This window comes from Psammomys obesus, unplaced genomic scaffold (assembly GCF_907164565.1).
Source record: "Psammomys obesus unplaced genomic scaffold, mPsaObe1.curated_primary_1811, whole genome shotgun sequence".
Classification (NCBI taxonomy): domain Eukaryota; kingdom Metazoa; phylum Chordata; class Mammalia; order Rodentia; family Muridae; genus Psammomys; species Psammomys obesus.
The window spans coordinates 17,000,369-17,014,381 of NW_026596149.1; the positions used below are offsets into that span (position 1 = coordinate 17,000,369).

General features: G+C 44.3%; 1 protein-coding gene across 1 annotated transcript in view; it reads left to right on the forward strand.

The window, feature by feature from the left end:
- Il2ra (interleukin 2 receptor subunit alpha) overlaps positions 1-14,013 on the forward strand; it is a 43,558-nt gene that overhangs the window by 25,599 nt on the left and 3,946 nt on the right. Inside the window, exons 2-7 of the mRNA XM_055593873.1 lie at positions 2,620-2,793; positions 4,149-4,259; positions 6,964-7,179; positions 10,652-10,723; positions 11,470-11,541; positions 13,501-13,567. Coding sequence (XP_055449848.1) covers positions 2,620-2,793; positions 4,149-4,259; positions 6,964-7,179; positions 10,652-10,723; positions 11,470-11,541; positions 13,501-13,567 — 712 coding nt within the window. The remainder of the gene's footprint in view (positions 1-2,619; positions 2,794-4,148; positions 4,260-6,963; positions 7,180-10,651; positions 10,724-11,469; positions 11,542-13,500; positions 13,568-14,013) is intronic.

Genomic DNA, 14,013 nt, shown 5'->3' on the forward strand with positions numbered 1-14,013 from the left:
CCAGTCGTCACCCATCACTTTTTCCACTATTGTGTGTCACTTGTTCCTCTGGCTGCTTTAAGATGTTCTCATTAGGTTTTTGGCAGTTTGGCAATGAATGCACACCAATCTGCTTTTCTTTATTCTGTATGGTGTAGTGGACATCCTGGATCTGTAAGTTAATGTCTGTCTTCAGATTTCAGAAATGGGCTGGTAAGGTAGCTAAGGGTAGAAAGGTGCTTGCCATCAAGCTGCCATCCCGTATTTCATCCTTCCCAAACAGTTCCACCAACTGGAACCAAGCATTTTCATTCAAACCACCACACAGAAAGAGATAGAAGAAAGAGAAGGAGAGAGATACAGGAAGAGGAAAAACAGGAAGGGGAGGAGAAAAAGGAGGGAAGGAAAAGAAGAGGAAGTGGAGAGAGAAAAGGAAAAGGGAGAAGCAGACTGGATGATAGAGAGAACATACTTCTTTGCCTTCTACTTCCTGTCTCAGCCTCGTCCCCAACTGACTGTTGGGTGTCTGCCCACACTGAGGGTGGATCTTTTCCCTATTACTTTGCTAACCCATAGACAGTCATTCCTGGTAATATGCTTACTAATACACCCAGAAGTATGCTTTGAATTCTCTAGGCATCCATTAGAGCATTCAAAATGATACTACAAACTAACCATCATGACAAACAACAGTCTGGTATATACAGCAGCTGCTGGGACTGGCCTTAGCATGCTCCACAAGATGGAATAGCAGCTTGATGGCAAGCATCTTTGCATACTAAGCCATTTTGCCATGACAGTCGGTCTCCTGCTTCCCCACAATTTCCTTTTCCTTACCATCATGCCATCCCTTATGCAGTCTGTGGCATTTTCCTAGTCACCAATCTCGTCAAGCAGAAGAACTTTTTGCAATAGAATGATTTTCAGTTAGATCAAGATCACTTTCCCCCTCAAGAGTTGAGTGTAGAGAGCTGGCTGTGCTGGTGTGCACCTGTAACCCCAAAACTTGGGATTGGAAGCAGGATGATAGGAGTTCAAGGTCATCCTCAGCTACATAATGAACTTGAGTCCAGTTTGGGTTACATGAGAAGGCCCCTTCTCAAAAAAAAATAATAATAATAATTACATATGGAACCACTGTTTCTGGTGTCATACTAGGATACCAGGTCTGACCCTGAAGCTTTGACTTACCTTGGCCCACCCACCCTCTCCTCTGTATTTGCTAGACATGAAGTATCTTCAGGATAAAACTCTACTTATTTATAGTATTCCTTCTATAATGTGCATTTTATACTATAGAGGAATTCGAGTGAACACTGCTGTAGCATCTCTGACACAAAAAATTATCTTTTTAGTTTTATTAGCATATATTAATCATATAATGGCTTTCATTATGACATTTGCATACATGCATGTGGTGTATTTTGATCATACTCACATACATACCCATTACCCTGTGTGGTCCCCTGCCACTGACTCCCAACTGGTTGCTCTTCTGTGTTCACACTTCTCTTTGTGGTGAACCAATGAGTTTAGAGCTACTCCTGGGAGCCTGGTATACGGCTATTGACAGGAAGATAAGCAACATACCAGTGGCTCTGCAGTCTTACTTTCCTGAGGAAAATGTCTCTCCCTCTCTCAGCAACCAACAATTGCCTATATCTTTAGTGGTGGGGCCTCCTGATATCCCTCCACCCAGCAACTGTTACCCGTTTATAAACCATCAAGAATGGGTGGGACTTCGTGAACCCCTCCCCTCTTTGTGAGGGAACGTTGACAAGCACAATATTGTGCAGGCAGTGATAGTTGCTGGGAGTTCAAGAGTGCCACACCCAAGTCATACTCAGAAGACAGTGTTCCACATTACCCCACGCCTTCCTCTCACTCTTTGTTTCCTTCCCCTTTTCTGCAGTGTTCCCAAGCCTTGCAGGCAGTGGGCTAGATGCCACATTTAGGGGCTGAGCATCCAGCAGCCTTTTCTTCTCAGCATGCAGATCATGCTGTGCATGTGACCGACACCTGCTGCAAATGGAAGCATTCCCGGTACTGAGATTTCTAAGGAATTTTCTTAGTTAGGGTTACGGTCGCTGTGATTAAAACATCATGACCAATGTGGGGTAACGTGGGGGGGGGGGAGAGATTTGGCTTATACTTCCAGATCATTGCCCATCATCAAAGAAAGTCAGGACAGGGACTCATACAGGACAGATCCTGGAGACAGGATAGGCCATGAAAGGGTGTTGCTTACTGGCTTGCTCCTCGTGGCTTGCTCAGCCTGCTTTCTCGTGGCATCCAGGACCACCAGGACAGGGTGGCGACACTCACAATGGGCTTGACCCTCCCCTATCAATCACCAATTAAGAAAACACCTTACAGGCCTCCATCTTAGGGAGGCCTCATGTTATGGAGGCATTCTCTCGGTTGGGGGTCCCTCCTCTCAAATGACTCTATCCTGTGTCAAGTTGACATAAAAAGTAGCCAGGACAGGAACCACAGTGTGAGCCCTAGTTCCTTTCCTGAGGAAGTGGAGTGCGTGCCATCCTTTAAATAGAGGGAAGAAATGTGTGACTAAGCCACTACACCATCAAACTCATGTCTCACCAGAACATCCCACAGTAACATTTCTTCCTTTCTTTACAGAGATGTGTCCACTGGACCCACCAGAGGTCCCCAATGCCACATTCAGAACCCTCTCCTACAAGAATGGCACCATCCTAAACTGTGAATGCAAGAAACATTTCCGAAGAAGCAATTCTATTTATATGTCTTGTTCGGGGAACTCCTGGATCAACCCCTGCCAGTGTACAAGCAACTGTAGGTGTCCCTTTTGTAACCTTGATGGGAAAGGGACTGGGCATAAAAGGAGACACACGCAGCTCCCATGAACTCAGGCCAACAGACCAAAAAACAAAACAAAACAAAAAGGTAGATAAGTCTTTAGGATAATGGATCTTATCAGCTTCTGGGATAACCACCCATTTAACATGATTTAACGAGTGTCTGCTTGGTCTAAGAACTAGGCTTGCTAAGTCTGAGTCAATGTGATAGATTCCAGGACTGTGCTGTTGGCCTTTCTTCTTTCTTCCTTGGGTTCAGAATGCTCCTTCACACAACCTGTTTCTGTACTCAGCTTCTTCTCTCTTCTGGGGCGGGGGGTGAGAGTGTGGAAAAGTGATAGTTTTATGAATGCGCACACACACACACACACACACACACACACACACACACACATATCTAACATTTTCATTACATGTATCTATCATACATGGGTTATATAGGGATATTTTCACACAGGGACACACTGTAGAATGAGCGTGCTCTGCCCCCACTCAATACCCCCTACTCTCTCCTCTATCCCCCTCAGCCCATTAGTCACTTTTAGTTTCCTTGTAAGTGGTTTTCTTACACTTTCAGGTCATATAAACATACTTGATTTTAGGGACCTATAGAAAATCTAAGAACCACAAATGGAAAAAAAAAATCTTTATGTGGGTAGCTTAATTTGCTTAATATTTTTCTCTAGTTGCATTCATTTTCTTGTTATGGCTGAAAATTTTCCATCGTGCGGCTGAGCAGAGAGGGGTGGCACAAGTGTTTAAAGCCAGCACTCATCAGGCAGAGGCAGGCCATCTCTATGAGTCTGAAGCCAGCCTGGTCTATGATGAGCTCCATGCCAACCAAGACCGCACAGTGAGATCTTGACTCGTGTGTGTGTGTGTGTGTGTGTGTGTGTGTGTGTGTGTGTGTGTGTGTTAAATGAAGGTTGTGGGGTTAGACTACTCCTACCTGCCACGTGTGACACTGGCAGCGCTGATGACAAGGAAAGATCCACTTATGTTTGAGTCACACGGACACAGGATTTTCCAGTAGGAAAATCTCGCATTTCTTCTAGGAATATGTTGTGTCCATTGCCAATATGCATATGCATATGAATATTTAGAAGTCAGTGCTGGGCTAAGTGTGCTGATTCTGTCCAAGGGAGGCCTTGTTTGTGCATCTTTCCTAACCCAGCACTGGGCACTAGAGAGATGTCCTGGGGTGAATGAATGTATGAACAGCATTTTTTATTAAAATTTTATATTAGTTTATTTATTTTACATCCCGCACCGAATTTTTCTATTCTGAGTATCTGGGAACTTATATACCTCATTCCTCCCATAATTCTCTAGCCAATGACAACACAAGAAAGGAAGTTACACATGCACCTGAAGATCAGAAAAAGCAACAGACCACAGTATCGCAGAAATCAACACAGTCTGTGCATCAAGGGAAACTTCCAGGTAAGACATGAGACTCAAGAGCCATCCCCTAGCTAGCCCCTGGGTGCTGGTCTTTGGATACATGGAAAGGATGAGCCAGAGGAGGGAGGACAGTCCTGTGCTCCACAGGCAGGTGCAATTTATTCACTCCTCAGAACACCATGCAGATAACAATGTTGCCTATGTTACCTCGTTCTGAAGGTAACATAGGCTCTGGTTTGGCAGCATAAGAATTCAAGTCCTGAGATTCAATTCAGTTCAAAAGCAAGTGTTGGGAATAGCTGTGAGTTGGGCACTGCCCACAGAAGAAACAAGATGAATAGACAGTGATCCCTGCCCTCACAAATTCCTCCTGTTTTCTCTAAAGTACAAAACAATGAACTGCAAGCAAAACCACTGATAACAATTTGCTTCTTACAGAACATTTATGAAACGAAAAGCTCAGACAGTTATTTAGTAGTTAATGAAGATTGGATAAGTGGGCACTGTGTCTGCCCACACCTCTACCAAATGAAATAATAGTACTTAAATTAAGCCACAATGGCAGGAAGAAAGAGAGTCTGCTAGGGTTACATGACATTTGTGGGGACCAGTTGGCCATGGGAAGACCCTATAGTCTTATAACAGAGTTATAACCTTATGCAGAACATCATATGTAATATCATCTGAACCCCACAACTGAGCGATTCAGGGAGCAGGAAGAAGTACCTTCATGACCAAAGAAACTGAGACACAGCAACATTAAGCAATTTAGCTAAAAGCACATAATAGGGTAAAAGCAAGACCACTGGTCTCCTAAATTAGAAGAGGGATCTCTCTACTGAGAGCTCATTTTTAAATACTTAAAAACTACTCACAGCATCCAATACTGGGGGTGGAGGGTCAATCTAGGAAGTGCTATTGCGATGTGATGTTTTCAGTTCCTTTCCTCTCCCAGCTCTGTCCTGTGGTGATGTTTTCAAATACATTTAATGTTTCCTATGTTCTTTTAGAAACTGGTGCCAATATCTACAGTTATTGAGAGGTTTCAGGAAGGTCACTATTTGTTCTTACTCAAGAGAAAAATCATCCAAACTAGGCATGGTTGTACATGTCTGTAATCCTAGCATTTGGGGAGCAGAAGCAGGAGGATCAGAAGTTCAAAGTCATCCTGAACTGTTTGATGTCCGCCTCACCCCCACAAATAATAAAAAAGAGAGAACCAGATGTTTCTAACTGAGGGATGGTTCATAAATCATCATAGTTTGGTGTTTACGTCTTAAAGAAACAAATTGAATTCAAACAGGTTCTGTCAATTATGTTGTTTCTTGACCTTAAAATAATAATTTTTTCTGGGAGTAAAACATAGTCCCAGCACTGTTATGCTAAGTGCAGAGTCATAAAATGGCTCAAGTCAGGAGCACTCAGCTTCTGGTTTGGGGCAAAAAGTCTGTATGTGGTTCTTTGGGAGATTATTTTGGTTACTGGGGGTTTTGAAAATATGGAAGGTTCTAAACTTATGAGTAATTTCATGATCCAGAGTTAGACAGTATGTATAGTTCTGTATGACCAGATGGAGGGCAGTTAGTAGGGAATTCCAAGATTAATTCAGAACAGGCCGTGATCTCTGGGGCCAAAGTTCAGCCAAATCTGACTTCATTCCAGTGAATCCAGCTTCATTCATAAAGCTGCTGGCCATAGGGGATCTTTGGAAGGCTTGACTGGGCCAATGTGGGTCAAGCTTTGGGTGTGGTTTAATCAAGGACCATGATATGTTTCACTGAGATTCTCTCTGCTCCAAACATTTGCCTTATCCTAGAGGTTAGCTCCACAAAGTCCTAAGATAACTACCAAATTTGGTCCTCTTCATTTATTCAGTGGCAATGCAGAGTGGTCTGTCTCTTGGCTCCATGCTGCTGCTGTCTCTCAGCTGAGAGCCCTCTTCCACCTGTGTACTTTTCCAAAGCCCTTGGGATCTTTGTAATGTCAGTCAAATAAAGAGCTCATTCCCCTGTGCTCCCAGGAAGCAGCCACTCTTAATCTGCCACAGCCACTGTCTGTCCACTAGCCTAAGTCTTTCTTACTTAATCAACTGTCTAACCTTGCAGGAGTGACAGGGTGCTGAGCTCCTGGGGAGACCTGAACAAACATTTGGTCACAGACAGAACACTGACATCAAACTAAAAAAAAAAAAAAAAAAAAAAAAATCCACCCAACTATCAAATTTATGAACCAATGAATTTATTGGGCTTGTTTTGGGGAGTATGGAAGACTCAATTGCAGCTGCCTCAACAAAAAACCCCACAGTATGGACCACAGTTCTCAAAAATTGCATCTCTGGAGCTCCCTCCTGGGCAGACCTCTCCCACAGTTTGAGTCTCCTCCCCTCAGTCATTGTCACTGCTTATGTAGCAGTAAGAAAAGGAGGGCGATGAGTTTCAGGAGCATCTTGAGATCTGTGGGGTTTGCTTATTTTTCAGAGTTGTAAGGAGCCTTCCTCCAAAAGGGAGTATTTCAGCTCAGAGAAATAGTTGTATCACACTGGGTTTCAGGCTTTCCTACCATTGCCTAAATTCCTGTCAGCTGGATACGCTCAATACTTGTACATTCAGTGAAAAAGTGAAACAAAAGAATAGAATCAAGATCAAGTTTCTAGTGACCAGAGCCAGTCTGAGAGCAAGAAGTTACCCAGAGGCCTTCACTGTGCCTTTCCAAACTTGCCTTCAGAAATCTCTTCCTCTTCCAGGTCACTGTGGGGAGCCCCCTTCGTGGGAACATGAAGGTGCCAAGAGAATCTATCATTTCGTGGCAGGACAGAGTGTTCACTATGAATGCATTCAAGGATACAAGGCTCTACAGAGACGTCCTGCTGTGAGCATCTGCAAAACCATGTGTGGGAAAACATGGTGGACGCAGCCCCAGCTCACGTGTGTAGATGAAAAGGAACACCATCACTTTCTAGGTAGGCTGTTCCTTTCTTGTGTCCATCCCATTCGTTTTTCATCTGGAGTGCTGCTGCTTATTGGCTTCTTTCTCCTCATGACTTGCTCAGCCTGCTTTCTTTCTTTTTTAATTTTTATTATTATTTTTTTTGTTACTTTACATCCTTGTTATAGCTCCCTCCCTCCTCCCCTCCCAGTTCCACCTTCCTCCCTCTTCCCCTTTCCTCAGAAAAGGGGAGCTCCCTTTTCTATTCACTCCAGCTCATCAAGTTGCATCAAGACTGAGTGTGTCCTCTTCCCCTGTGGCCTGGCAAGGCAGTCCCGCCAGGGGAAAGTGCTCAAAGAGCCGGCAAGTGAGTCCCTGTCCAATGCAGTCCCCACTTCCCTTACTAGAGGACCCACATGAGGCCTAAGCTGCCCATCTGCTACATCTTTGTAGGAGGCCTAGGTCCAGTCATGCATGGTCCTTGGTTGATGCTTCCTTCTCACAAGCCTCTCTGGGCCCTGGTTAGTTGGCTCTGTTGGTCTTCTTGTGGAGCTCCTGTCACCTCCAGGTCCTTTTCTCTCTCCTCCCACTTTTCCACAAGACCCCCTATGAATCACCCAATGTTTGGCATCTGCTTTGAGGCGCTGCTGGGTAGCAACAGCCTGACATCTCTGTCAGGTTCTTGTCTGCAAGTTTAGAAGAGCATTGTTCATAGTGTCAGAGGTTGGCACTCTTCGATAGGGTGGGTCTTTGGTGGGCAGATAGGTGGGTAGGTATTGGTTGGACATTCCCTCAATCTCTGCTCTATCTTTATCCCTGCACATCTTGTAGGCAGGCTAAATTTTGGGTCAAAGTTTTTGTGGGTAGATTCATGCTCCCCTCCCTCTGCTAGGAGATTAGTTTAGTTAGTGGTGTCCTTTTCAGTCTGTATGGCCTCTGCTACTAGGAGTCTCTGCTTGAATCCCCCTCATATCCTCCCAGGAGCCTACCCTGACTTAGGTCTCCAGCTTGTCACAGAGATACTCCCATCAGTTTCTCTTTTTTCTACAGGTCTTCTGTCCTCTTGCCCTCACTCTCCCCAGGTCTGTTCTCCACCTTCTTAATTCTCTGTGCCCCCTCTCCTACCTTGTTCCCTCTCTTCAGCCGCTACCTCTGTCTATTCTATCTCCCCTTCTGAGTGAGACTTACACCTCCTCCCTTGGATCCTCTATGTTACTTATCTTCTTTGAGTCTGTGCCTCATAGTATGCTTATCCTGTACTATATGACTATATCCTTACAAGTGAGTACATACCATGTGTGTCTTTCTGGATCTGAATTACCTCACTCAGTTCTTTTCTAGTTCCATCCATTTACCTGAAAATTTTATGATGTTTGTTCTTAAAAACTGAGTAGTATTCCACCGTGTAAATGTGCCAGTTTCTTCATCCATTCTCCAGTTGAGGGACATCTAGGTTGTTTCCAGATTCTTGTTATTGTGAATAAAGCTGCTATGAACAAAGTTGAGCAAGTGTCCTTATTATATGGTGGAGCATCTTTTGGGTATATACCCAGGAGAAGTATAGCTGGGTCTTAAGGTAAAGCTATTCCCAATTTTCTGAGAAAGTACCAGATTGATTTCCAAAGTGGTTTACACTCCCATCAGCAACAGAGGAGGGTTCCCCTTTCTCGACAACCTCGCCAGCATGTGCTGTCACTTGAGATTTTGATGTTAGCCATTCTGACCAGTGTGAGATAGAATCTCAGAGTTGTTTTTATTTGCATTTTCTGATGACTAAGGAAGTTGAGCATTTCTTTAAATGCTTCTTCAACAGTCAAAATTCCTCTGTTGAGAATTCTGTTTAGTTCTGTGCCCCATTTTTTTAATTGGGTTATTTTGTTTATTGGTTATTTTGATTTCTTGAGTTCATTATACATTTTGGATATTAGCCCTTTGCAGGATGCAGGATTGGTGAAGATCTTTTCCCAATCTGTAGGCTGTCTTTTTGTTCTATTGACAGTGTCCTTTGCCTTACAAAAGATTTTCAGTTTCATAAGGTCCCATTTATTGATTGTTGATCTTAGAGCCTGTGCTGCTGGTGTTCTGTTCAGGATGTTGTCTCCTTTGCCAATGAGTTCAAGGCTCTTTTCCACTTTTGCTTCTAATAAATTCAGTGTATGTAGTGTTATATTGAGGTCTTTGATTCACTTGGATTTGCGCTTTGTGCAGGGAGATAAATATGGATTTATTTGCATTTTTCTACATGTAGACATCCAGTTAGACCAGCACCATTTATTGAAGATGCTGCCTTTTTTCCATTGTATGGTTTTGGCTCTTCCTATTTTTAATCAATCAATTTATTTATTCACTTTATATCCTCATTGTAGCATCCTCCTCTGATCCCCCCTCCTTCCCCCTTCTCCTATTCCTTAGAAAAGGGGAGACATCACACCTCACCTATCCACCCCATCTCATCAAATCACATCAGGACTGAGAGTGTCCTCTTCCTTGTGGCCTGGCAAGGCAGCCCCATCAGGGGGGTAGTTCTCAAAAGCATAATTTAAGGTTTGTTTATTTATTTGTTTGTTTGTTTATTCATTTAATGTGTATGATACTCTATATGCATGTACACCTGCATGCCAGAAGAGGGCATCAGATCACATTATAGATGGTTATAAGCTACCATGTGGTTGCTTGGACTTGATCTCAGAACCTCTGGAAGAACAGACAGTGCTACTAACAGTTGAGCCATCTCTCCAACCTACCAGCCTGCCTTTTTTATAGAACCCAGGATCACCAGCCCAGAGGTGGCACCACCCACAATGAGCAGGGCCCTCCCACATCAATCACTATTTAATAAAATGCCCTACAGTTTTGTCTACAGCCCAATCTTATGGCAGCATTTTCTCAATTGAAGTTGCCTCCTCTCCAACGACTCTAGCCTATGTCAAACTGACATAAAACTAGCCAGCACACTGGGCCATTGATCACAAAGCAGCTGTCAAAGCTCTGTTTAATTCTTTTCATGATGGTGGTGGAGGTGGTAGTGTTTAATTTTGACCCAATTCCAAATCAAGGGTGGAATCCAAGGCTGAGTAGGCAGCCTGAAGAGAAAGACTCTCTCATAGTTCTATAAGAGAGTCACTGTCAGGGTTAGGATTCCCCCTTACATGCTCTACTGTGCCCCCCCCCCCTTTTTGGTTATTGTTTTTGAAGACAGGGTTTCTCTGTGTGTCCCTGGCTGTCCTATAATTAGTTCTGGAGACCAGACTGGCCTTGAACTCATAGGCCTCTGCCTCCCAAGTTCTGGGATCAAAGGCAGGGGCCACCACCACCCAGCTGCTATGGCCCCTTAACTGCTTCTAGATCCCCTGATGTGAAACAAGTGTCCCAGAGACATTCCCAAAAAATGTGCCATGTGTTAGCAGGTGTATCTGGGGCCATCAGCAGATGGTGGGTGGAGGGAGGCATCTGAGTCCCATAGCTCCAGCGTGGCCTCAAAGTGCATTGCCTTCTTTCTTCTGCAGCTAGTGAAGAATCTCCAGAAAGCAGAGATCCTTCTCCGGAGAGTGAGACTGCCTGTCCCATCACCACCACAGGTATGGAGAGAGCTTCCACGAACAGACATTTGGCCATCAGGCACAAGCTGACAATGACTATGCAAGCCTCTCCTTCAAGGAACAAGGGGGAAGCCAGCGTAGCTGTCTCCCTCTCTCCTCCAAAGCAAGAATGTGATATAATTTCGATATAATCACCCCAAGGTAGTCTGGGAAGATGGCTCAGCTGGTATGGTTCTTATTATGTAAAGCCCAAGGACCTGACTTTGATCCCCCAAAGAATCACTAAAAATGTAAAAAAAAAAAAAAAAAAAAAAAAAACTATACAAGGCAGTGGTTATCCTAGCACTGGGGAGGCAGAAACATGAGGGCCTCTACAGCTTGCTGGCCATAGTCTAGTCTAGCTGAACCAATGAGAATCAAATAAGAGAACCTGTCTCAAAAAAAAAAAGGTGATCAATGAAGAAAGACATCTGATGTTGACCTCTGGTCTCCAAAGGCACATGTGCATAGGCACTTGCACACAGAGATGCACACACACGTACACAGGCACATGAATGCATACACCCCCTCCACACTCACACACACACATAAAATCTAAAGGAAGCGTCAGAAGGAGAAATCACAGGCCTGAGGTTGAGGTCTCCAGACAGACTCTGCTCACTTGGCCCTCACATCCCTTCCCCTAACCTGAGTGACTAATCCACCAATAAGCCCCTTCTCTTCCAGCATCATGCCGTCCTGTTCTTGCCATAAACTGAGTGCCCCCTCATCTCTCTTTTCCACAGACTTCCCACAACTCACAGAAGCAACTACAGCTATGGAGACATTCATATTTACAATGGAGTATCAGATAGCAGGTAGGTCAGGTCATTTCATTTATGCACAAATTGTGCAGTATGCCAAGATGTAAAAGTAACTTTTATTTGCCTGATGTAATTGTTGTCTTGGAGGCTTACTGCCTCCATCTGCTAACCTAGGCCTAGACATGGAAGCTTCTAGTCTCTGTACAATCTAATCTAGACCTAGAATGTTTTCAGCATCTGAGACTTACTGCTGAATAAGCTCACTCTAATTCATTCTAAGCTCTGACTGGTTGGTCAACTCAGCAGTTCTGGCTCAAACTACCCTCCTAGCTGACTGATTCAATCTGACTTCTCTCTCATCCTCTGACTGAATTGCTCTGCTTGGCCTCATACTAACTTTGGCAATGTGTTCTAATCTTCTGGTTCTTTCTCATTCACTAGTTCATTCTGCCTTCACCTGTGTTCTAGGTTGTAGCAACCTTTCTCTGTACAACTGTCCTGATAAAACTGCCTCCTCCCTTTCTTCTTCTGCACTCTTCTCCCTTAAGATCTGGGCATATCCTATTCTGTCAAATCTTTCTCTGATTTGTCACTTTTTCTGCCCCTCAATTAGACATCACTTTAAAACATGGGTGGTTCCTTCTACCAACTAACTTTAGTTCATTGTTTGGGATTAAAGGTGTGTACTAAGGGCAGGTCTATATTCCAGGAAGAGGGATTAAAGGTGTATACTAAGGGTGTGTCTGTATTTCAACCAGAGTTGGAATCACTGGATTAAATTCCCTCTTCACTAAGACATTTGTAGTTTAGTTGAAATAACCCCTTCTTTCTCTAATGTTTGCTTATAAGGGGAAAAGATGACTTTAGTTGCTAACATTGCTCAAAATCACGTGAATCAGCTCTAGTAGTTGTGAGTTGTGTTAGCTACCTTTTGCATTGCTGACAAAACAAACCAAAGGGAAGAAAGGTTGTTCCGACTCACAGTTATAGGATCCAGCCTATCACTATGAGAAATGAATGGCAGCAGGAAATGAGCAGCTGGTCGTGGTGAATCTGCAGTTAAGAAACAAAGGCTGGCCGTGGTGGCCATACCTTTAATCCCAGAATTTGGAAGGCAGATCTCTATGAGTTTGAGGCCAGCCTTGTCGGCCTAGTGAAATGCAGCCAGAATGACATCATGAGATCCTGTCTCAAAAAAATTAAAAAGAAAAAGATGAATGTTTGTGCTCAGCTCACTCTTTTCATGGATCCTAGAATCCCAGCCCATGGAATGGTACCACCCACTTTTAGAGTGGATCTCCCTGCCTCAGTTAACCTAATCTAGATAATCTCTGACAGACATGCCCAGAGTTTTATCTTTAAAGTGACTTCAGATTCTAGCAATCAATATGAACCGAGAGCATCACCACCGTTAACCCTTAAATCACCCTAAATCAGTTCCTCCCACATACACCTTCAAAAACAATGACTCCCAAACTTTAGGGAGGGACAAAGCAAGGCCTCAGGGAGAAAGAGAAAAATGTCCATAAGCAACTCAGTTGTTCCTGGTAGGAGGCAAAAGCGGGCTTCAAGGCTACACCCGCCTGGGCCACTGGATAAATGGTGGGTTCTGGAACCTTCACAAGTCAGCACTTGGGAAGTCGAGCACTTCCGGGAGATATCAGTGTGTTCAGGATTTCTCATCTTGTTTCAACATTTCCTTCATGGAAGATGCTACTACTGAGGCCTGTCCTCTGTGCCTTCCTCAAGATTCCTACAATCTGGTCCAGAGGACAAGTGCCAGTTTTCCTACAGATGCTCCTTCCATGCCCAACCGGCTCTGCCCTGGCTCCTTGAGCCTTCTTAGAAATCCTCAGGGAGAGGAGGAAAGAAAGAAGAAACTGTAGGCCCCACCATGCAGGAGGTCCTTGCTCACCTAAAGGATTTTCTCTCCCGCCCTTCGGATCCATCGGCCTCCCCCACTCACCCACCCCAAGCATAGCCACAACCTGAACTCCCTTTCTCTCTTGACAGTGGCCAGCTGCGTCTTCCTACTCATCAGCATCCTTCTTCTGAGTGGACTCACCTGGCAACACAAATGGTGAGTCCAACACTGTAAGGATTAAACGTCCCAGTGTTTGGTCCCCGGCCTGGCAGCATGAACTCTGCCTAGAACTTCTCAGCTGACAGGCTGGGAAGATAGCCCCGTTAGTAAAGGGCTTCCCATGCAAGCATGAGAACTTGAGTTCAATCGCCAAAAGCTTTTCTAAAACAAAACAAAACAAAAAATGGGTGTGGTGGTACTTACTTGTAATTCTGTAACTCCAGTGCTGAGGCACTGGATCCCTCAGACTCTTGGGCCAGCTAACCTGTTGAAACTGGTTCATTGAGAGACCCTATTTCAAACAATAATGTGAATGGTATTCTAAGGGACACTACCCAAGGCTGACCTCTTCCACATACACAGACACACATATGTCCCCACCCATACACGCTTACACACACACACACACACACACACACACACACACACACACACACACACAC